At 36.7% G+C, this 23,922-nt stretch overlaps 1 protein-coding gene and 1 long non-coding RNA gene across 24 annotated transcripts in view; one reads left to right on the forward strand and one right to left on the reverse strand.

Moving 5' to 3' along the window:
* Positions 1-5,975: 5,975 nt before the first annotated feature.
* kcnma1a (potassium large conductance calcium-activated channel, subfamily M, alpha member 1a) overlaps positions 5,976-23,922 on the reverse strand; it is a 206,354-nt gene continuing 188,407 nt past the window's right edge. For 14 of the 22 annotated variants that reach the window (XM_015346286.2, XM_015346293.2, XM_069188893.1 and 11 more), the window contains 4 exons: positions 23,651-23,769; positions 18,675-18,896; positions 12,543-12,571; positions 5,976-11,104 (listed from right to left, as the gene is read on the reverse strand). In XM_015346286.2, the coding sequence (XP_015201772.1) occupies positions 10,953-11,104; positions 12,543-12,571; positions 18,675-18,896; positions 23,651-23,769 (522 nt within the window). In that variant the 3' untranslated portion in view covers positions 5,976-10,952. The remainder of the gene's footprint in view (positions 11,105-12,542; positions 12,572-18,674; positions 18,897-23,650; positions 23,770-23,922) is intronic. The other 8 variants (XM_069188897.1, XM_069188896.1, XM_069188901.1 and 5 more) reach the window with 1 other exon arrangement.
* Positions 18,861-22,392, forward strand: LOC107077300 (uncharacterized). 2 transcript variants are annotated; one of them, XR_011189413.1, is made up of 4 exons: positions 18,861-18,946; positions 19,992-20,105; positions 20,495-20,603; positions 21,295-22,392. It is a non-coding gene; the product is annotated as an uncharacterized lncRNA (long non-coding RNA). The 2 variants fall into 2 exon arrangements; XR_011189414.1 differs by having other exon boundaries at positions 21,526-22,392.

Genomic DNA, 23,922 nt, shown 5'->3' on the forward strand with positions numbered 1-23,922 from the left:
ACCGTGGGATAGAAAGGTTTTGAAAGCGGTAACAATTAATCGTGTGTAATGACGTATACTCGAGCATAATGATGCGGTGTGCTAAGAAACACGCAGCACATTTCAGTGCTTTCTTTTTTAGCTTGGGGACGACGCGAAGGAACACGTTTCCCCTTAACACTTGTGTTAAGGCAGTTATCATTAAAATTAAGAAATGTTTTATTTTTGTGGTAAGGGGGACATAGATCTACTTTGTTAATGTGACTCTACAAGCGCACCCAATGATTTTGAAAAGCTGGCTCCTATGCTTAAAATTCAGTAAAAACAAACCAAAGGAAATGGTCAGCAATAAATAATGAGCTACATTTTGTTTTCATGTTACAAAGCTTTAAATGACATTTAAAAGGCTCACTGATGGTGAAAGTTCCAAAAACAGAATTTGCACAGCAGAGACGCGTCTGTGTCTATGGACACATCCCACATCACTCGCCAGTCACCATTGACAATCTTCCCTCCAATTTGTACAGCACATTTATCAACAATAACAAACATTTACTGTAATGACTTAGTACAACTGTATAGTCATTTTCGATGGATACATGTGGAACTTGGATCGCACCCCCTCCATTACACGTATGTAGTTTACTGGGAAGTTTCAGTTATAATTTAGTCAAAAGTTATTATTAAATGTTGCTGTGGTGACCTGAAAAGACTCTGCTGGTTTGGCTTGATCATGGTCACTCTTTGGCTGGGGTGGTTGGTGATGAGAGCAAAACACTGTTTAATTTATTGTAAATTAATCACATGCTTTTTCTGGGCCTTTAAAATAAAATAAAAAAGGCTTTATTCCACATTTGGAGTGTAAAAGCCGATCACTCGAAGTGGCAGTGTTCAAGTACTTCTTGTATAGATCTAACCCTCCAAGCAGTTATGTATAAAAACCATGTGAGCAACAACACTCCAATATAGCATTGAAAAAGCTTTAAAAACATCTACAAATCATCAGCAATTTGGAGCTTATTCCCCAAACACGATCACACAAGGATTATCTTATTGAAGAAACAAATCCGTTCATTCATCAGGTTTCAGGCACTAGTAAACTGCGGAGTAGTCTAAGTGAGTCTTGTACACAGGGCTAATTTAAATATGACATCATTCCCAATTTCTTTCATCTGCATGGCATTCAGGGAAACACGGGTAAATAAGGACATTAAGGCTCCAAACGAGAAGAGGCTGTTGGGTGCATCTAGCCTCTTTGGTAGTTGTAGTTAATTGATTCAGGATCTTATCCAGCTGTTTCTTAAAAGAAACCAGGGTATTGGCTACAACAACAGGACTGCGTAGTTTGTTCCATACTCCCACACCCACGTTCCCAGAAAAAATGACAGGCTTAACATTTAAACACAAAATAGACATGTAAACCAAGTCAATCTGTCACAGGAATTATTCCTTTGTGACTTGTCACAGTTTAATGGTAGTTTTATGCCATTTAATGGTATGAGAAACCTAGTTGACAAATGTTTTATCGGTCCTTCCTGTGGCCTTATAGACATTTCTTAATCATTTGCAGTGCTTAATCTGCTTAAAGACAAAAACAGATATAATTGATACAATACTTATTCTTAAAAGCTTTGTGTTCTTGTATCACAGTTTCTTTACTTTTTTTACTTGGTTAATCCTTGTTTTATGCAAGATGCAGAACTGATCTTTTACCTTGAAGCAGTCTTCTTCCTTCATGTGCTTTCAGTATTCTGAGCATTACATCAGGTCAGTGCATATTAATTTCTGTTTTTGTCCTTTGTTTTGTTTTTAATTTAAGGAAATAAGATTATTTGGCCTTCTTATAATCCCCATCTCTTAACTGGCTTCATCACTCTGTTCTCCTCCCCACTGAGAGCTGGTGTGTGCTGAGCGCTCTGGTGCACTATGGCTGCCGTCGCATCATCCAGATAGGACTGCACATGGTGGAGGGAAGTCCCCATTACCTGTGAAGTGCTTTGAGTGAAGTGTCCAGAAAAGTGCCGTATAAGTGTAAGAAGTTGTTATTATTTGGTTCACACCTTTATCCAAAGCAATTTACAGTATGTGTGTGCCCATTTATACAGCTAGGTATGATATTGAAGCACCTTGGCTCAAAGGGAAAGTAGTCTTACCTGGGATTTGAACCCTGGGAGTCTCTAATGATCATGTTTGCATAGGTTATGATTATAAATAAATTCTGAGAGAAATCATAGGACAACAGTTTGTTGTTTACTGTATTAATTTACTGTGTTTTTAGCAACTCTCAGTATAAACCATTGGAAGTTGTTTAATGAAAAGCAGAACTCTTGTTTAGTGCAGTGGTGATTGTTAGTGGCTGGATCTCATCAAAATGGCAGCTACATAAAAGAAGCCAATAACTGCATTTTAAAGAAGCTAATTATGCATTTTAAGAGGTCTTAATGATAATGTTCTCCATGCTACTGTAGCTCTTGATGGTGCAAAGGCTATTATAGTTAAATATATTTAGTGCCAAGAACAGGTTTGTGAAACCCCAGTATAATTATGTGAATTGCAATTCCTTCGCATTATACCCTTGTTGGATCTAAACTGGTCTTTTCTTAAATAACCCAGAGTCATTTAAGAAATGCATCTTTCCCAAATCCATGATTTTTGAGACGCAGTGGTGTATGAAGTAGAACAAATGAAAAATCAAGAATTGGTACATGTGAAATATTAAGTAAAGGGGATAATTAGAATCGCATAGTTTCTAGTTTGAGTTTGGTATTCATCATGCAAGTTAGTGGAAAGTAAGTGATTTCAGAGGACTCATGAGTAGTTGATGCTCATCATTCTGAAGATGGTTACAAAGCAATTTCTAAACATCTCATGGTGGGAATGTCATGGTTGGGGCTGCTTTGTTACCTGAGGACCCAGATGCCTTACCGGCATTGATGGAAACATCAATCTGGTGTTGTATCAGCAATTTCTGGAGGAGAGTGTCAGGTCACCCGTTTGACAGCGGAAGCTGAGCAAAAAGTTGGTCATACAGGTAGACTGTGATTACAAATTTACAAGCGCATTTGCAACAGAATGGCTGAAGAAGAAGAAGACATTTCAGCTTGTGGATTGGCCAAGTCAGTCTCTACCTAAACACCATTGAAGTGTTATGACAGGACTGGAAGTGAGCCATTTATGCAAAAAAATTCTCAAATTTCACCAACATTAAGAATGCTGTCGGGGAAAAGGGCTAAAAATTCAATCCTTTCCGATGCAAGAGACAAAAACACAGTTACAGGAAACATCTAGTTAAAGTTGTTGTTTCTCAATGAGGGGCCACCAGTTACTAAATCTAAACATTTGCAGGCTTATTTATACAACTATATTAACTGAAGAATCGTTTTGTTAATTAAAATTAATTAAAAGTTATTTCTTTGTCTAATCAGGTAATCTCCTTCTTTTATTAAGAATTTAAAGATCTTTTTTGCATTTTAGGTCTGAAATATACAAGACTGTGGACCTGCCTAGCGGGGGTCACAAACGTGTTCATTCCTAAATTCTCATCTGTCTGCCCAAAACGGCTTTAAAGCAACATTCTCTTAGTCCCGATGTTGGGACTGCCAGTAATCCTTGTGTATCTTGAAGTAAGCGGTTTGACAGTATGCCTCAGATATTTAATTATTAAAGTGTGATCAGTACAAAAAATAGCCGATGACTTTTTAAAAAAAAAATACTGCCCTCAAACAATTTAGCATCTGGCCCTAAAAGCATTTCTTGCATTGCTTAGGGCTATTTTAATGTTTAATCTTTCATTTTTCTTTCACTGTTCCACTACCATACTGTATGTGATTTTATAGAAAACACAATTTAGTCTTCCTAAGATTCATTCCTATTTGATGTCCATATGGCTAACAATACCATTAAATCAAAATTCACCTACTGTACATATTCTTGGCCTCCCAGTCACCCACCTCTCTTCTTATTTACAGCTTCCATTATTATATTTATTGTAAGGATACATAGATTGGTGGAAAGAGCACTATATACAGTTCAATTTAATCTCAATTTCCGTCTGCTGTACTTTTACATAGTTTTCTTCTTTATAAACATTAGCCTTAAACCTTCTTTTTTTTCTTAAACTTCATCTTAAAGCTGGATTTACCAATTTTAAAAAAATGTTAAAAAAGAGGCAGCTCAGTAGTTCTTTTTATTCAACAAATAAGGAAAATATTTAAAACATGCACTGGGCATAATAGATGCATACATCATATTGTGTGGCATCAGAACAGTGTCCCTTAAGTTTATGACTGTAAATTAAAATGCCTATATTACTATTAATGACATATGAACTAATTGGATGAAATTGTGCTACGCTCTGTATGCTAATTTACTTAATTTCATTAGCCCGTAAAGAATTTTCAAGGGAAAGCAAATATACCAAGTAGAGTAAATCATTGTACTATCAAAAGACTTCATTCTACAACACAGCCCCAGAGTTTTCTATTTCTGTTGCCTGGGTGTACTGTAACTGTTCAGAATGTTGTCATTTTCTTTTACCATTATAGAAACTCCGGAGTTTCATATTGTCATTTTTTACTTGACTGCAGTCTTCCTATTAATGTCACAGTGCAATTAGAATTTAAATATTTTGTCAAAGATTTTAAAAAGTGATAAACTGCTATTTTGTCACAGCACGGTGTAACTTTATCACTGTAATACTGGGCAGCCTCAGTTATCCAGGCAGACACAATCTGGCAAAACACATACTAAGGTAATTCTAATAATTCCAACACTATGTATGCTCCTAACTCGAATCGGATACTAGCACTCAACATTAGAGATATGCTGAAATAATTAAGTATTTTACAATATTGAGAATGAAAGAGGAGTTAATAAGCTTGACAGCATCAGTACACAGTACAGTGCTGAGGAAGGGTGTGTGAGCCTCAATATATTTATGGGAATTACAGTTTCTTACTATGATACCCTTGTGTATTTGAAAACAGTCTTTTCTTAAATAATAAACAGGGTTCATATTGATGAATTCAGTTTTTTGAGAGACAGTGGTGAATGAAGTAGAAAAAAATCCATAATTAAGAATTGGTGTATGTGATAAAATAATAATAAATAAGCAAACCCTTAGTTTGCTTAATACATCCAAATGGGGGTGATTGAGTGCATAGATAATTGGGTAACAAGTAAACGAGGACTGAATTTGGGGAGCCCTGTCCCATTATCTTTGAGTTTGGTCTTCAAATTACAGACCCATGTCATGTCACGAGCAAGAGATTTCGGAGGAAAGTCGATGCTGATCAGTCTGGTAACAAAACCATTTCTGAATGTCTGGGGCTCCATCCATACACTGTCAGACACTCTGCAAAATATTCAAGAATACAGTGTCTCTACCCAGGACTAGTCATCCTGACAGAATCTCCCAGGACCAGCTTGGAAGATTATCCAGAAAGTCAAAAAGACATGAGCAACTTTCAGTGTTGAGGAATGTCAGCATTCATTCCTGAAACAAACCAAAATATCACCATAAAAATGACTTCTAAAAGTTGAATTTCTGTAAGAAATAACGGGCCCAAAATTCCTGAAAGCTGATGCAAGAATCTGTTAAACAGTTACAGGGAACGTCTAGTTGAAGTCATTGCTGCTCAAGGAGGTGGTGGCATCAGTCCCTGAATCTAAACTTTCACGGACTTATTCATGCGAGGATATTTACATTGGGATAATTTTGTTAATTAAAATTTATAAATAATATGCCTTACATCTTTGTGTTCTATGTCACATTTGGTAACTGTCATCTAAATTTTTTTATTGGTCTAAAATATATGAAAATACGGGCCAACCTAGGGGGTTCACAGACATTTTCTAGGCACAGCACATGAGCACACCGACACGGACGGAACACGCATTTCATGGATGAATCTGACCAAGTTTTCTTAATGTGAAGTATATACTGTATTTGGCGGTAATTAAAAAATTATTAAAGAAGAATAATGAGAAAAAAAGTCTTAGAACACAAATACATCAATTTTAATTTGAGAAAATACAAAATGAAACCATGTACAATTTATGTACAAACTTTTTGTACAAGACAATATATTTATCACTGGATATCATATATGACAGAGTCAGGTAGATCATCGCAGCACCATCAGTTTCTCCCATTATCCTTTCGCTTAAACCAAACAAAATAAATGATACGGTTATGTTACAGTTCCTTTTCCTGTAATGAACATGAGTCACGGAATTCTTTGTATTGTGTAAAATCAAGAACTGTTTTACCAAGAGGGCCGAGTGTAATGTGGTTTGCATTTTATTTTGTTTTAGCCTAAAATTGCCCCAGAGGTGCAATATCAGTTTGCTTAAGACTTTTACTGTATTTACCCCCCAAAGGTTTTGTGTTCAAAATCTACCAGCCTGTCCATCCATATATCAAAGGACAGTGTTGTTTGCAATGATGTTAATACAGCAAGAAGCCTCACAGTGTGCAAAACGGAAGCAGTGCACAGAACCAAGGCCTGTAGAGTAGATTGTGAAAGATGTGTTTATTTTTTGGTGATAAAATGAGTGGAAGGACATAAGTTCAGAGTGTAGCTCTTCAAACAATGACTTCTGAATATTTTACAGAAAAAAAGTGCAGGTGAATGTTGATGATAAAATAAAAACATATAATAAAATTGAGAACTTGATTGTAACATTATTCATGAAGAGAATGTCACATGCGAGTGTGATAATTTGCCATGAAGCATCTAATCGTGTTATTTAATTTTTGCTGTCTAAAAATTGTTAAAGCTTTTAAAGCCTCATATCCAAAGGTCAAGTCCCTTAGCAGAAATGAGAACCAGCCATTTTTTCTCATACAATATCCAATCTGGAAACTGAAAATAAACTTGTATTAAACACTGTTGAACGGTAAACATTTTTTCAGCAGGACCACTAAATCTCTCATGAAGCCACTTTTTGCTATAGTGGGTCTTCTTTGATCTTCCCTTTGCCTCAAACACTGCCTGGTACAGAATTGGCATAGAGGCAGTTCAGGCTTGGATGTTCTCTATGCCAGTTTTATGATGCCATAATGCCTTTGCTCTGTTGAGGGTGCATGTTCTGGAATTCTAGATGAAGCACTCTTCATGGCAACTGTCACCATCCTGAGGTACGTCAGGGGCAACTTGTGTGAATGTTGGGAGAAAATGGCCTATTCCATTTCTCCGGAGGGGTTGTACTGTGTGAAGACTCAACACTTTCAGGAAACATTGCTGAGGTACAGTAAACACATTTCCCCCAGCCAATGTCCCGTGCCAAATATGTTAACATAGGAAATTATTGCAAAAAGAAAATAAAACCTCCCTTACGACTTGTGTGAAACGGATGTGTCTGGCTGGTCACGTCGCCAACATGACGTCTGTGCATGTGCACACTGATGACTTTCAGCCACAATGGGAGACTTGCATCAGAAAATCAAATGAGCCAGATCATATTCGTTTTAAACGCAGCAAACCCTTTGTTAGGGTGTCACTGAAAATGGTGTACGTGACTTACTATAAAAGAAATAAAAAACACGTAATTGTTTTCTTTATTTTTTTCAGACGTTCCAGTTGGAATGTTGCTGTTTTTGTTATATTATTACCTTTTTAAAATTGCAAAAATTAGAGAGATTCTAAATCTCAGGATCCTTCTTAAAATTAATAAAAACAAATGAAACTGTTCTAAACATCACGATATGTGAATATTATGTCACTTTGAAATGAATAATAGACCAAATGGAATGTAAACAGTGAAGTACTTAGCTGTACAAAACTAGTTACCCTTTTAACGTCATTCTCTGTATTGGCCTGTTTTGTCATAACAGCCTCGAAATGAAAATATTTCTCTTTGATGCTTTCTACCGAATTTCATTACAGGAAAAGGATTACAAGTAAAAATTAAGTCAACTAAAAGTATATTGTAAATGAAAAGCTTTGCTTCCAATGATTGTTTTTTTCAGACATAAAGTGGGAAACAGTTTTTAAATTGTTGACTCTTCAGGCTAGCAAGTATATTATCAACAATCCAATTATACATACATTATATTCACATTTTTATATAACTCTACTTGCTACAAAATGTAACAACAATGTAATCACAATTCAAAAATTCACTCCAGAACAAAGCCTATGTGGTTACAGTATTGAAATAGTCATACCGCATCCAGTAGACAGACATTAAAGCTGAGATAGTTTTGCTTAAAAATTGTGATCCAGAATGGACAGATTTTACACAGCGTATTAACCTGCTATGTATTTTCCTTTATCCAATGATGGAAAGATTGCAATAAATTTCTTAATGATTTTTTAACTGCTTCTGACCCTGGGGTACTCTAATGGTTTCTCTGTGGCAGGATCTGCTTCTTCTTTGTGGAGCAATATATATATGTATATGCAAATGGTAATGTTTAAGTGTGTTCTTCCTTTAATGAGACCTAATTTAGGTCAAATATCCATAATGAAATAATTGAATTCTACTCTTGTAACAAAAAAAGAGTAGTTGCAGACATCTTAAATCATTTTTGTTTCATCTGCATGCACACGTCATGATTTTGTCTGGGTTACATCATTTTAAACTTGGTGTCATATTACTGTATACTTAATCAAATATGTAATCTCATTCATATATATATATATTTGAATTTTTACTTGCCAATAAAGAATATTTTTGCAGAATATAAAAGCAGCCCATGTTAGCTTAAGCAGCACTCAAAACCAAATCGTACTGTATAGTTCTTTGAATTGCAACTACTTAACAGATTGTAGGATGCATCTACCGAGATATCTATATTTCTTTTTTGCAGTAGATTGTTAAATATTTAGATAGCTTAGGGGGGAAAAAGGATCTTGAGGTCAAATCTGTCTGTCATGGTGAAACTGCATCCATCTGATTATTGGAATTGGTACAGAGAAGCATTAAAAACTCAACAGACGAGAACTGGATCCAGTGGCGATTGCTGCCTTCTGAATGCCCCTCCGTCTATTTAGTTTTATGTGTGGTTTTAGTATAACTTCTTTTGGTAGCCTGTAAGTTTAAGAGATCTTATGAAAACAAAAAAAATACAAAATTGAAATCTGTGGTGATATGGATATAAAATAAGGACAGACATGTAAAAACTTTCCAAACAATTCCTAACGTTTGTATTCGGATGAACATCTGAACACTTCAACCGTATACCGCATTCTTGACATCAGGACTCTGCTACCGAGAGGGTGACCTGCATGAATTGTATTAACCTGGGAAAGCATATGTGGCAAAACACCAGATTCTAGCAAAATAATCTGCACCTTGCATTCCCTGGTACTTATCATGACAATTGGTTCTAGTTCTCCAAATATGGTTGTACTGCTTCTGGAATAGCTAGCAGGCAGATACATTTGCCCATGTAGGCTATGGCATCATAATTGGTCATGAAGAACATCCAAGTGCTAACTGCCTCCATGCCAACACTGTACCAAGCAGTGGTTATGGCCAAGGAAAGACCCATAGATGCCCACTGAAAGCAATACGTGGCACATTTATTTGTATCCCTTGGAAACAGCAGTCTCTTAAAGATTTCTGGCATTCTTTAGTATGGCGTTTTTTTCATTCTCAACTCTTGACATTTAATTGCATCATATGCTCCATGTTTACTTAATGGCTGCTTCTCATTTTTACAGTTCTCTTCTTAAGATTTAAGTTTTAGTTTGAACAGTTCAACCATATTGGGTATTTAGCTAGAAAATTGTTTCCAACAGCCAGTGTTTATTAGATCCTATATTGCCAGTCTAGACCTAGATAGACCTGTTGTCTGTCTGGATTGTCCTGCATGCCTGGGTGAGAGCTAAAACTATAAACAGGAAAACTCTTTATTTCCAAGGAGATTGAACTGCAGATGAGCTTGAGGCTCTCATGTCAAAGTAGTGAAATGCATTGGTGTCCTGCACACTGGAGGGGTTAGGGTTGTACGAAAATGTTTTCCAAACCCACACACAACTGAGATGGAAATATACAGGGTGTGGTACTACACTTGAATCGCCAATACAAAGGACATTTGTGCATGGGCCAGATGTGGAGTCCTACCTTGACAAGAAGCCACATGTTGACTGAAAGAGAATTCAAATCTATACTGCATATAGTGCAGTTCACACCCAGGCATTGAGAGGACAGGTCTGGTATTGATCACTTCTCTCTAGCTGTGATTCAATCAATAGATTGACATTTCTAATCAAAAATTGTTACCAATTTATGTTTATTTTTGCACATCTGGGAATGCATGTATACAGATTATTATACCAGGGGTTGGCAGTATATGCCTATCAGATTATATGCAGTCCTCTAGTTTACTACCTTACCAATAAAGCACAACTATATAATCCTTACTCTGGGTCTCCCCTACCCTCTAATGAGGAGATGCTGACTCTTTCACCAGGACTTCACTGTTTCAGGGCACATCTGCTTGTTTGTAGTTAAAAAAATGATTTTATTTAGTGCAAATAGTCAAAAGAAGTAGAAATGGGATTTGCAATATTAAACAAAAAAGCATTTAATTAACATGTAAATTGTGGCATTCTTTGGAAACTTTCATTGTTATTCTTGCTTTAGTGACCCTCATTCTCCAACAAATAGGGAAACATGGAGTCTGGCCACATGAAAGGTGTACTATTGCAAAACATTAGTGGAAGTAAATTTCATTTTTCTGTCTACTAATGACAAAAATAATTTTAAAAGTGCTAGGGGCTGTACAATGCTTATTTGATTGTCTTTATATATATTTATATTTTATATATATATATTTATAAATAAAACATTGTCCAAAAGCATGGAAGTAACATTAAAGGTTTACAGATAAGAGGGTCCCCTCTAGTTTCTGGTCAACTGTTAACTCCTCAATCCTTGGTCAGATGTACAACAAATAAGGTAGGAACAATGCTGCATCTCATCACTACCATCTTTCCAAGAGAATGTCCCAGCTTTCCACCTCAGCATTCATCTTCAACTTCTCTGATTGGTGGAATCAGGCTGCTTGTAGATTTATATTGATTAACTTGATTGACCATGTGCGTGCTCATGGGCTTGATTTGAATGTTCCTCGGATAGGCATTTTCAGGTTCATCTGTAAACCATTTCTTTTCTGTGAAACAGTAAAGTGATACAACAAAAAGACAGGGAGGGAAAACATGTGCATCAGTCTTGAATACTTCCATACTGACCTATATTTGAAATGCAACGTTTCTAGTTGTGTGCCTTCCGAAATGGTTCTAGGAGCAAAAGGTATGTCGTGTACTTTATGTGCAAACTTCATAATTTGTTGTGTTTTCAGTTTGTGTTGTTACCAAGGAATAGATTAATAACGTACTTAAAATTTTAAAAGAGAACTATTCCTATTTTCTTAAAGTGATTTGTTTAAAAGAGTACAATTTAGCATGGAAAAAAGTAAGAAATAACATGACACTTAAATATAAGATCCAAACACTTTGTGTACTTAATGTTATAGACCACAGAGAATCCTAGAATAGATACCATTGAGTAAAAATATTGCTTAGGGCCGTTTCCTTGTGGAAGATTTCATATATATGTTTTTTTGCCCCCAAAGCAAGGAATTTACAAGCATTTGGGATTAGTAGCTTATTCAGTTAGAAATATCAGCTATGGCTTATTGTCCGTCTCAAAATTATCATTTTATTTGTCTTAAGCATGCGAGGCAGGCTGGTGTGCACCCTCGGTGTGCCAGACAGGCTGTGTGAGCAGAGTCTTGTCGCAGTGGGGTAGCTGTGCGTTCACAGCGATGCCCCCACTGGACCTAGGTGTCTGCCACGTGCTCCTGCTTCCAGGCCGTGGTATTGGAACCTGCATGTTCCCTTTTCCACACGCCTCAGCCTTGGTCTGGAGATGACTGCGTGGAACTAAGTTTTCAATGTGAAATATATATTTATACTGTATAATTTTTTCTTTTGCAGAAAAAACATTTTGTACTATTTTGTGTATGATCAGGTTCTTGGATTTTATAAAAAAAACTATTTTCAAAGTAGAAATCTGTTTCTTTGGAATGCATTTGAGAAATCTGTTAACTAGCTAAATTAAGAGCTGTATGTATTTTACAACAGTACTCTAAACTCTCAAAATTCCACTTTAACACAAACGCGTGCAATCACACAACACACTTCACACACTGCAATCGTCTTTAGTTAAAAAAAAAGCATGAAAGGAAATGAAAAGCTGAGAATGTACGGACGGCTAAAAATGTTAAATTTAAGGATCACTAATGATTTTTTTGTAAAAAAAGGGGGGGAGTAGAGAAAGAAGCCATGAGTTCTAGAGGAAGAATTATACCCAGCAGTCAACCGCATGCAGCGCCAGGGTGGGTTGAGACAGGACTTAACTGACTGGGCAACAGCAGCAGCCACTTTGCTTTCGTTTAGAAAGCAAAAAAATAAATAAAAATAAACTAAGGCATGATTTGTTTTTAAATCCGTCTCCCTTCTCATAACTTTACAATTCTCCACAAGGACAAAGTTATGACTGAAACCCATGGCAGTTGCTATATCATGCAGAATCATTAACTTTCATACCTTGGCCCATTCTATTCATCCTTGTTGCACTTTAGAAAAAGAAGTAATCCTAGTAAGTTTTACAGTATTTGAAAACAGGTTACATATCTGAAACACATTCACTGGCATGACCATTTCCCTTGCTGCACTCCTTATCTGAATGTGTCTGCGGTAACAATGCATCTGTTTCTACAATTATTCCTGAGGCTTGTGAAACAGTGGTTGAAATCTCTAGGTGGTGCCTCCATACAGAATTGAGAAGTCAAGTACTTTTAATATGAATAACTTTTTCAAAACCTGTACTGCAGTTTTAAAACAATTTGGGAAATAGATTTACATGCCATACCTGACTTGAACACACATAAGTAGCACTGATTTCTATCATAAATTGAATGCTAAATACCTCTTTTTCTTGTAAAAATTAATATTTATGAAAAAAGATGTTTAATGTAGGCCAAAGTACAATTATGCTCACTGAAAGCAAATGTTTTGAATGTCGTCACCTTATATGCTACAAAGTTATTTAAAATGTGAATATTTTGATCAGATTTCAAGTGGAAAGAAAAAGGTTCATAACGTAGCCATTATTAGGTTCAGAGTGCTAAGATTCAGTTCAGATAACAGCATTGCAATCAGTCCAATGGAGAGATGTTCCAGTGATGCTAGTCACAGGCTGGCTGGTATTTTTGAGCACTGTGGCTCCTGTCACTATCCCTTAACTGGAATGAGCAATACTGACTTAAATAACTGCACACCTCTATCTTCAGCCCCCCTTCAGCTACAGGAACAGAATTAACTTGATATTTCATTAAATAAAACTGAATTAAGAACTGTTCAGTAAAACAGATCGAAGGAACTGAAAGCAGTTCACTTCTAAGGAATGTCAGGTTGGTCTAAGTCACATGCCTTGGATTTTTAGACATTTGAAGTGTAATTTTCATATTGGTAGTTTGGAAGTTTTAACTGTTGAATTCCAGAAAAGTTAGCTGACCCCCAAGCATGTTATATATCATTAAAAAGGTCATAACAAGTAATTCTTCGCAATTTTTTTCATTGTATGTTAAGCAAAGGTATTCATGGCCTCTAAATCTCTATTACAAAATCTGATGTCTTTATAAACTACCAATTAGGAATTTTTCAGTGTGTACATGTATTTATATTATATATTTACTGGCAATCACAGTTATGGAGACACAAGCAAATTTTACTGTAGTGTGACAAAGGATGAACTTACTATAATATAAACTCACAAAGAAAATGGAGTGATTACATCAAATGAAGATGCAAAGCAAATTATCATTAGTTTCTCATGACACAATATCTTGTCGTCAGCTGAGGCTATTTTTGCCATTCTGTCACATAAGATCACTTAACTTTCCTCAGTCTGACCACTCAGTTCTAACTAACATCAGGAGTATATTCATGCTGACTGCAGCCTTCATTTCTCACTCTGCTTTACCCCATGACTGCAGATGAGTAATTGTTTCATTACATGTATACCTTTTTTCTGTTGTACTTTCTATTGTACCATTAAAGCGGATGGCCTTCATTTTAAGTTTTTTTTTTTACCATGGGCCCTGCACCACATGCTGATTGTTTCGGTGCTTTTGGCATGCTGTGTCCTGTGGAAGTCGAGAAGTTTTATCATTATTTTTTTTTAACGTGATCTAAAAGGCTACTCTCAGTTGTTCTTGACCAAACATTACAAGCCCCTGCTGAACAGTGTTTGGGCTTTGGTTTTTGAATTGCAACCATATGGTTTTTGAAAGGGCATTGTAGAGACAAAAGAAGTCACAGCGCAGATAGTTTGGAAATGTTATTTCTGAAAAGCCCTCTGGAGAGCTGAGCATGGAGCCCCTCCTTCCATCAGCTCTAGATCTCAGACACTTCCAGGTGCTTTTTATACTTCAGCTGTAGATTGAATAGCCTTCCTCATCAGAATGAATATCTTTCACTATTCCAGTTGGAGCAACAATCTCCACCCCCCACTCCCGTCTCAACTGTGCCGCGGAACGTGGCTACAGTGGCAGAGTCATCCACTGCCCAAAATGGCGCTGTGCATGCTCGGAGCCCGTGAGTGTCCGGGAGAGCTGTTCTCGTCACAAAAACAAACAGTCCTTGTTCAAATAAAGTCCTGTTACTGTGCAAGGTCCACACCAGGTGTACTCCTTGCTTTCACAATGGTACATTGAAATTACGTCTTTTGAGAGCTAACACACACAAATGTTGCCTTTGGTTTTCTTTGCTAGATACCATTTGTATCTGTTGATTGTGGTCTCCACACCATTATACCAAAAATAACCTCCTTTCTTGCTGTATCTTTGACAGAAGGTATCTCCGGTCAAGGTAATTATAACTATAAGGTAACTAAACATTAAACTTGGAAAGGAGATTAACATGTCCTCTGAACTTTTTCAAGCAAAATCACATGGTCAGTTCCAGGTTTCACAGTATTATCTGAACTAATTTCATGATTTTCTGAAAGCTGACTTTAACCTTCTGAATGAGAGTGACATTACAGTGATTGAACTAAAGCACCAGTAAAACATATTTGCAATTGCATCTTAGCTCAAAGTAGTATCTTCACTAAAGTTTAGTTATGTGAAATTCAGTCTTTTGAGATTTACAGGTGTCCCCATAATTGTGACTACCAGTATACAGTATATGTATATAAGCACAATAATACAACATAGCTTATCCATATTGTACAATAGCTGTTAAAGATGAACTAGTAATGTTTCTGTAGAGAGTTTATTTGAAAATGGGTTTTTGGTCATGTCAGGAAAAATGCGGTGCAGGTCTTAGCAACCATGTCAAATCCATGCTAAAACTAGGCTGTAATCATAATTCTAATTATGCTACAAATTTCCATAAAAGTATATTCATATATATATAATTTATATATACATATATGCAATAAGAAATATAAACAGATCAAGCAAACACACCTTTCATGCTCAGCATTTTGCAAGTCGTAAGAATAAAACAATGTGTTTAGTGTGATATGAGTATACTTTTATTGTAGTCCTTTTGCATTGTGGTTTAAAACCCATAGCATTGCACATTGTTTCCAGGTAAATGCAACTTTTATATCAAATAAAATTGCAGTTAACCTTGTAAATACTGAAATTATTTGCAGCAGTATATAGGAAATAAAATAGAAAAAAAGAATGGAATAAGGTTTGCTTTTACAAACATGTACACATACAGTACCAATAAGGCCCCTTAAAGGAAACCATTCATACTGTGACAGATCACCCAAACAAGTATGTCAGAATTTTATTCTTGAGAGAGAGAGAGCAGTAAACATCAGTTTACTGACTTTTGGGTAATTTCTGAGCTGTGGCAAAATTTCTGACATTTGCCAAATATAAAATATATTTACAAACAGTTAAAGAAATCTTAAAAAGTCAAATAATTTCAGTATGTTCAAAGGTAATACATTCATATAAAATGCGATTTATGGGTGCATGCTTGTAAAAGATGATGATTAAATGTGTTTGTAGCCTGAGGACTACATTTTACGCCATTGTTGTCTGTCACACAGCATGTTGTCTATATTATTATTATTCAAATTAAGATAAATATGCTATTCCACTTTTGCTAGGCCTTAGAATTTAAATGCAAGGAGATCAATTCCGTACCGTATAAGGGATGACAATGTGTTCATTAAAAGCTGAAGTCAAATACCGCACAAAGTTTTGTAAAAAAATCACTCTTGGAAAAGAAATATTTTCCATTTCCTTGCACATAATCAGCATCTCATCCAAAACAGAGGGATGTGGGAGCTGAGCCTGTTCTTGGATAAGGGGGTTTAGGAGATCCTGCAGAGTACTGGTGCTTCACCTTGCAGTATGCATGAAAAATACACTCGACATGATTCAGGCAAGAAGATGTCGATGTGTAGCTCATTCCCTCTAGTGCTTTCTATTCAATATGTGAAGACGGCGTCCTGATTCTGTGTCAAACAGCAGTAAAGACTCTGTTCCATAGTCCTGCGTGAAAATGTGAGTTCAAGACCCTGCCCTTTCTTCCCTCTGTTCACTGGTAGTTTACCTGACATGAACCTAAACTCACCTCACATGTTCCTGGAATAGCTGAACTGTTTAAGGTGTTTCTGGTCTTCAAATTATACTCAATATATTACTATCCTAAAATATGCTCCAGCCAGCCTCATGAACCTGTATGACAACCATCTGTGCAGGAGTTTTAGCTCTTGTCACACTGAAGCCTCCTTATGAATTGTACAGTATTCAGAGATTCTTGCCTACAGTATTCAGTTGAACACCGACATTCCCGAAGAGATTGGAACTCTTCACCACTTGTACACTTATTCTCTGTTTCCTGACATTGCCATCTGTTTTTCAGGTAGAGGATTACATTTCTGGACACATCTAATGATTCAACAGAGCCATTACTCTTCATCAGAACTCCAGAACGGTCACAAAAGCAAGGAGGCCATTCGGCCCATCAAAGGCTTGGGGTCTATCTCTCTGTTACCCACAGCCAGTACTGCGTGCACAAGGAACAAACTCCCAAGTATTTATTCTCCTTGAAAACCCACCCTCAGAACTGGACTGCTTGGAGCAGCCAGTGAAACCCAAGTGAACACAGGCAGAACATGCACGCTCCACCCAGAAGGCACCCCAAGCTGGAATCGAACCCAGGGACCTGGTACCATGAAACAGTAGTATTTACTAATATACCACTGTTATGCCCAATTCAAGCACAGATCATTTCTAATCCGCTTTCAATCTGCCTTCAAGCACATACCAAATAACACATCCCAAGCTACCAGAGCCACATGCACAGCATGTCTGCTTGAATGAAGAAGTTCCAGTTCCAGTTTGGCCTCTTAGCAAAAGCTGAGTAGCATAATGCCACTAGTGTTACCGTTGCAGTTACAGTATACAAGTAATCTCAAAGAATTATGGCAAACTGTTGCTTAAAAGAAGAAAAATCTTCTTTCTGATTTTCTAAGAAAAATCAGATATACGTAGATTACTGGGAGTACCAAAATTAGGTTTTCTAAAACACAAAAGTGAAATGAAAGTTACTGTAATTCAACATGAATCTGGAAATCTGTCAGGAATAATATCTTAATGATTTGTCAACAATAGTAGTAAAAAAATAATTAAAGGCATATCTTTCATTTTAGTACTAAATGTTATGCATCATGTTCACACTTTTCTTTGAAAAGTAGTGTAATTGATCAAAAGTGCCTGGCGTTTACAAGTCATTATTGTCATGTAAAAGATACACAAGTATCTTGTGGTCAGGCTCATGGTGATTAACAGAAATATGACAGACACTCTTCAGACAAGTTATGTAAAATAATTAATAACAATTTTAAGACTTATTTACTTGTCTTGGATATGGTCTCTAGAACACTGGCACTACCTGTTAAATGTATTTAGCTTTTATTTTTAGATAAAAAAATAACTCTGTTTTGATATAACTAAATTTCTCTGGTATTATTCTAATAAAATTGAAAACAAAGGCATTCTTACAAGCACTAAAACATTACTGACATATAACTGGTTCAGACAAATATGTAGTCGGTATGTGCGCTTAAGTACGAACAATTTATACTGACATGATTTTTCATAAACTGTGGTTATTGTGACTGCAAAATGAAACACTATAAGCTAAGTAAATCCAATATATAACTGCAAATGCTTATTTAACAAACACCATAACTATGCCGTATAACATCTGGTCTAACCAGATGTGAAAAAACCTTCACACCCAATAACTTGATTGCTCCGAACAGATGTGCAGGTAAAAATTTCGCATTACAGGTTATACAGAAGGAAAGCTCTTTGTGAGTACAGAGTGCTGAATCCTTACTCTTTTTTTTCCCATGCAGTTGCTATCATTTGACCTATCAATATGGTAGCATATCAATATGCTGTTGTGCTGAAAGGATGATGATGTTGATGACGATGATGATGGCAGTGGAGAGGCTCCATGTGATGTTCCGATCGGAATGATGATAACATGCAAACAGCCATGAAAAAACCCACAAACGAAGTACCAGAACACACACAGCATGAATTTCTTGTAACGAAGCAATCCAAAGGACAACAGGAGTCACAAAAAGTGTCACACACACAGAGGGACACATGTCAAAGTCTTTACTCGTGCACATACTTCTGCCTCTCCCGCGAGTCCCTGGCCTTGCTGCGGTTCTGCCTGTTGGTGGCGGGGATTGAGTGAACGGAGGAGCTCTTCTTGCTGGAAGAGTGCGAGGAATGGGAGGAGTGGGACAAGCTGGTCCGGGACTGGCCCGCGTTGTGGTCGAACTGCATCAGACAGAAGATGAGATCCGTGGGGACCAGCTCGAACTCGTAAGGGGGGTTTGTGATAACATATCTGCAAGGAGACCAGAAAACAGGACACGTTAGGATTTACTCAGTTCCCTGGTAAGGTGGCAAAGGGTCTTTTCTATAACACTGCTGTTACTCTCTGCATCCTGATCATGGCAGTTGAGAGCTTTGTGAGCCTACATTTTATCGGCTGCATTATTCCCCTATTCGTACTTCACAAATAGGGGAGTAGAGGTTATAAACCTATTAGCTGACACTGAATGTCAGTGAAAAATGGAGTAAGCTCTTTTCTCTTTGCTTAGGACATTTAATATTTATGATATGGGAAAAATAGAAAAAGCTATGATGTACAAAGTGAGGAACCATGTTCTTTTAACAAAACTGTCCGTTAGAATGTGTTTTATATAATTTGTGAGGTTTTCTTGCTTACAGTGGCAAATAAAAACAGGTACCCCTACCGTTTTTAAGATTATGGTACTTAGAATATGAACTGGATAATGAAAGCAAAAAGAAAGCAGATTTGAAATTTTAGAATTTCAGTTAAATTCTCAGATTTTAACTAGAAATGACACATCTTACTCAGTGTAACCAGGTCTCTTACATCAGTGAGACCTGGTTCTTTACTAATGAATAGCAAGAAATATAAAAGGATCATAGATTAGAAAACTGGGAAAAAATGTTTAAACAGTGTGGAGAATCAAAATATTGAGTATCTGTGCAATTAACCAGTGAACAGCAGTCCTACTACTTCTAATAATGAGCATGATACAAAATGTTAAAATATTTCAATTCCTGAATCCCTCTCCTCGGATACATCATAAACTGCAAAGCAGTTCATTTGCATCTTTTGTGCAATGAAATTAATGTACAGGACATCCATTGTAGATACATCCTTACTGAAACTGGACATAGAGATTTACGATTTTTGTTGTAAATGTTTTTCAGAGCTACCAGTAGTGGCAAGAAAAAAAATACAATTTACCTAATGGAACATTTTGTCAAAAGTGTTTTAAGTTTAGTTTTGATTAAGCACATTATTTAGTACCACAGCAACTTTCACTTAACATTTTCAAAGTGTATCTTTTTTAAATGTCTTAAATATGTAGTTTTCACTTGTGTCCTCTCGTCCATTCTGAATAAGTCAGCAAGATGGAGTTTATTAATGCCCTTGAGGATTTCGAATACTTGAATGAAGTCCCCTCAAGGTCTTCGGTCTCAAAAGAATAAAGAGGTTCAGTTCCTTCAGCCTGTCAGTGTAGGTCATTTCCTAACTATACCTCTGATCTTGCTTCACTGTTCAGTCTGAAGACGTCTGCTAGGTTGACTCTGCCAATACCTTGGAGGATTCTGAATACACACTGTATTTCAGGTCCCTTTGTAATCTCTGTTCAAGACTAGAAAAAGTTAAGTTCCTTCAGCCTGCCACTGTAGGACATTCCATTAAACCCCACACTGTACTCTGTAAGGTGGTTTGTGCCATCTGTAATTTAATAATTACTTTTCTTTGTGCATCCTGACTACTCTGTAGTATATGACTTCTTCTAATTTAGTTGTGATAATTTTTTTTTGTTAACCTCACATGTAGTAGAAGTCCGAGTTATTCGTGTATATTTACTTGGTTGAGTTTTGTCACTCTTCTTATAGATGGGCACATTAGCAATTCTCCACTCCCTGAGTTCTACCCCTGTCTTGAGCGAGTGCTGGAAGAGTGGTGTCCCTGGTTTGTGAATAACATCTTGTTTGAATATAATTGGTAAGTTACCATCAGGCCCTGGGGTATTTTAATCTTGAGTGCTCCTAGTACCTGAACCACTTCTGCCTCACACTATTTAATACAGAATTGTGTCCTTGCGTAGCCAGAGGCATGTCGTTGACTTAGTGAGCATCAGTAAGAAATACTTCTTTAGAACATCAATCATGTCTAAGTTTGTCTAGGATGATATAGTTAATTTACCATAACGTTTTAATGCTGTTTTAGGTCTGAAATAAGTGCTTATTGTTTTAGCATCCATTTCAATATTCCTTTTAAGATCTCTTTGCCTAACATCCTTTTTACTTGTGCTTGCAGTCCATTGTACCTCTTTTCTTGAACTGGATCCTGTTATTTTATCTAGTCCTGTCTTTCCTGATTGAGCTGTTGAACCATTTAAAATACCATGTTTTAGCTTTTGAATTACTCACTCTTGGGATTTATATGCCCTGTGCTTCAAGCAGAATCAAACTGTTACCATCCATTCTCATGCTGACCACACAGTAACAATGAATTTAGAAATTAACTGAGTTGCAAACAGCAATCCTCCACCCTGCACCTAGGTTCCGATGGTCCTTATACTGAGGCTACAATTCCATCATGAAATCAAATTATTTATGAGGTCTGCAATGTCTTTGAAAATAAAAGCATTTGATTTAAGAGGAAAAACTAATTTTCATAATATCTGCTGTAGGAGTATGGCAAAACTACTATTCATTAGTCAAGCGTGAGGAGCGTGTCTGAAGGTAGTGAGAATGGAAGAGAGAGAAATACCCAAAGGAATCATTTCATGGAAGTGGAGTATTGATGTTTTGTACAGCATGTAATGTTCCTATAGACTGCTTGAAACAGCTGTTGTGAGAAACCAAAACTGGAAAACATGCTGAGCGAGTTACCAAAAAGTCCAAAAAATCATGTGTCATAGGTGCTGCTTTCTGTGCTGCAAACACTCCACTACAAGGCCTGGGCAACCCTGCTATGAAAATTCGAAAAGGTTCTTGAAAACCACTAAGACTGCAAACTTTGAACCACACTGTAGTTCTGAGGCATGAAATTCCTTCCTGCAGATATCATATCCTGTCTCCGTTCTACAGTACCTCACAAGTCTCAAATCGCTATTCTGAACACTGTGCACATCGCATGTGCTAAACACCTTCTCAGCTAAGTGAGCGAGATGGGGAGAAAAGCATCTGCAAACATCAATAAACTTGTCTTTGCCGTAGAACATGCATTCACTGCTTGCAAAATGCGGTTTTGTCAAACGTTACAGGAAAAGGGAGAAGTGCCTGCATTTTTTCCTTCACCAGTAATCCCAGTGGAGCTGCCGTCCTCTTTCATTCCATCCACCTGGCGGATTTAGTGGGATGTCTTGGGGAGGAATGTGATCGAAGCCGTAGTTCATCTTTAGAAGACGTGATCATTTTAAATAAACCCATCAGCTTATGAAATGCCAGGAATCAGATCAGGTGAGGTGGCACAAGGACTTGCCTGATCTTTCCAACTCAAAGCCCTTTGTGAAAACAGCAATAAAACTGTAACCTACATGAGTGGCTCTGAATATCTTTGTCAACCTGCTACCAGTTTTTTTTTTTTTTTTTTAAAGCCTGCTGTGGGTGTTTGATTCCAGTCAGGAAGAACATCTTGAACTTTCAGCGATAAGTGTATTTGAGTCTATTGCCATGCGTGATGGCAATATGTTGGCAAAAGTCAAGTTTCTGAAGTGCCCTGACATTGTGGAATTTTGATTCAGTTCTAAAGATTGCTTTCCAAATAAATTCCCATTAACAGTGCAAGAGATTGCTTTCACCTCACAGATGTTTTGTGAGATGGCAGATGCTCAATCAACAGTGACAGCCTGCTGATGTACAGTACAACCTGCCATTCCAGAATCACAGAATATTGTAACTTAGTAAATGCATATTTTACATGGTGACAACAGGTGACGTGAAACCTTTTGCTCCGTTGTTATTAAAACTGAATTTACATTTACATTCCTGGGACTTGTCTGGGAATTCTTTATTGTCTGTGTCTTGACCATAAGTTTTACTAAAAATACCCATAACAAAATCAAAAGAAGGTAAAAAAGGTCATGAATGAGAGGAGATGGCCCTTTGGCATTCGTTGCTATTAGCAATTGAAAGCATAGGTATTAGCTTTAATAACATGGCCGGGTAACTTGTGCCATACCCTCCAAAACACTTTGTATAATGAACAAAGTTCTCTGTTTTTAATGCTTTCCACATTTCAATTTTTTTTTCACCCTGGGCTCATGTTTCACTGTTTGTTCTGAAGAAGATTAGTAGGTTACCTTTTGTCAAAGTCTCTGCATATTTTACAAACTTGAACCAAGTCCCCTTATAGTTCTTTTAGCTTGTCTGAGAAGGACATTCCCTGTCTTTGAATCTGTCTGGTTGTTTTTCTCTCGCCTGATTCCAGGGCAGCCGTGGTTTTATAAATAATAACGTGATGGAAAGTCTGACATTATCATAATCGCCACTGTCAAGGAATTCTCCTATTAAATAAGCACTAAAGCTTCTGACCTTCAGGGGAAAACAAGACCTCCTTTTGTTTCGTGTAAGGTTGTCCCAGCAAAGTGTTTTTCTAGTGTTGTCCAACTTGCTGCGTGAACCACATGTAGCATCTTTTTTCACAGCCTTATCTTTGAACAAAACCTTCATTCTCACGTGCATTGCAAGGAGATACACCAGAATAACAAAATAAAGATAAAATATAGATGCAGCAAGAATGCTTGTGATTGTCTGCCAACATGTTTTCCTTATAACGTCTGGTTATAAAACTAGAGTCCAAAATAGTTGCAGCCTATTTGTTTTACAGTCAAAATGAAAACACAAATTTGTTTGAAGTCTGATGTCTGGCTTGGACTTTCTGCTATTTAAACAACTTGGAGCATTTTTAATACAGGTTTTTCAGCACCAAAGCCTTTGAAATGATTACTGTGTTTCTGGTGTTGAAACTGTATAGTAGCTTAAATTTAAAATCTCATAAATATGTCTCATATGTTGCGTTAATTTGCGGGTGGTTTGACTTACCGTTTTGTACACTGACTCGGTGTACTGAGATGTGCATCTCTTAATCGATAAATTCCAAAGCACAACATATTATATGTTTTCAATGCTTTACAAAACAGGTCACCATAGCAGCCACCATCCTGTGGAACACAAAGCATATTATAATTATATAAATACTGAATATTTGTAAAATTTCACTAAGAGTAATACTTATTATGACACAATTCATTGCAGACAACATTTTTGCCATGTTTTTAATATGCTTTTCAAAACTCTTCTGCTTTTTTTAAGTT

Source organism: Lepisosteus oculatus, chromosome 4 (assembly GCF_040954835.1).
Source record: "Lepisosteus oculatus isolate fLepOcu1 chromosome 4, fLepOcu1.hap2, whole genome shotgun sequence".
Lineage (NCBI taxonomy): Eukaryota > Metazoa > Chordata > Actinopteri > Semionotiformes > Lepisosteidae > Lepisosteus > Lepisosteus oculatus.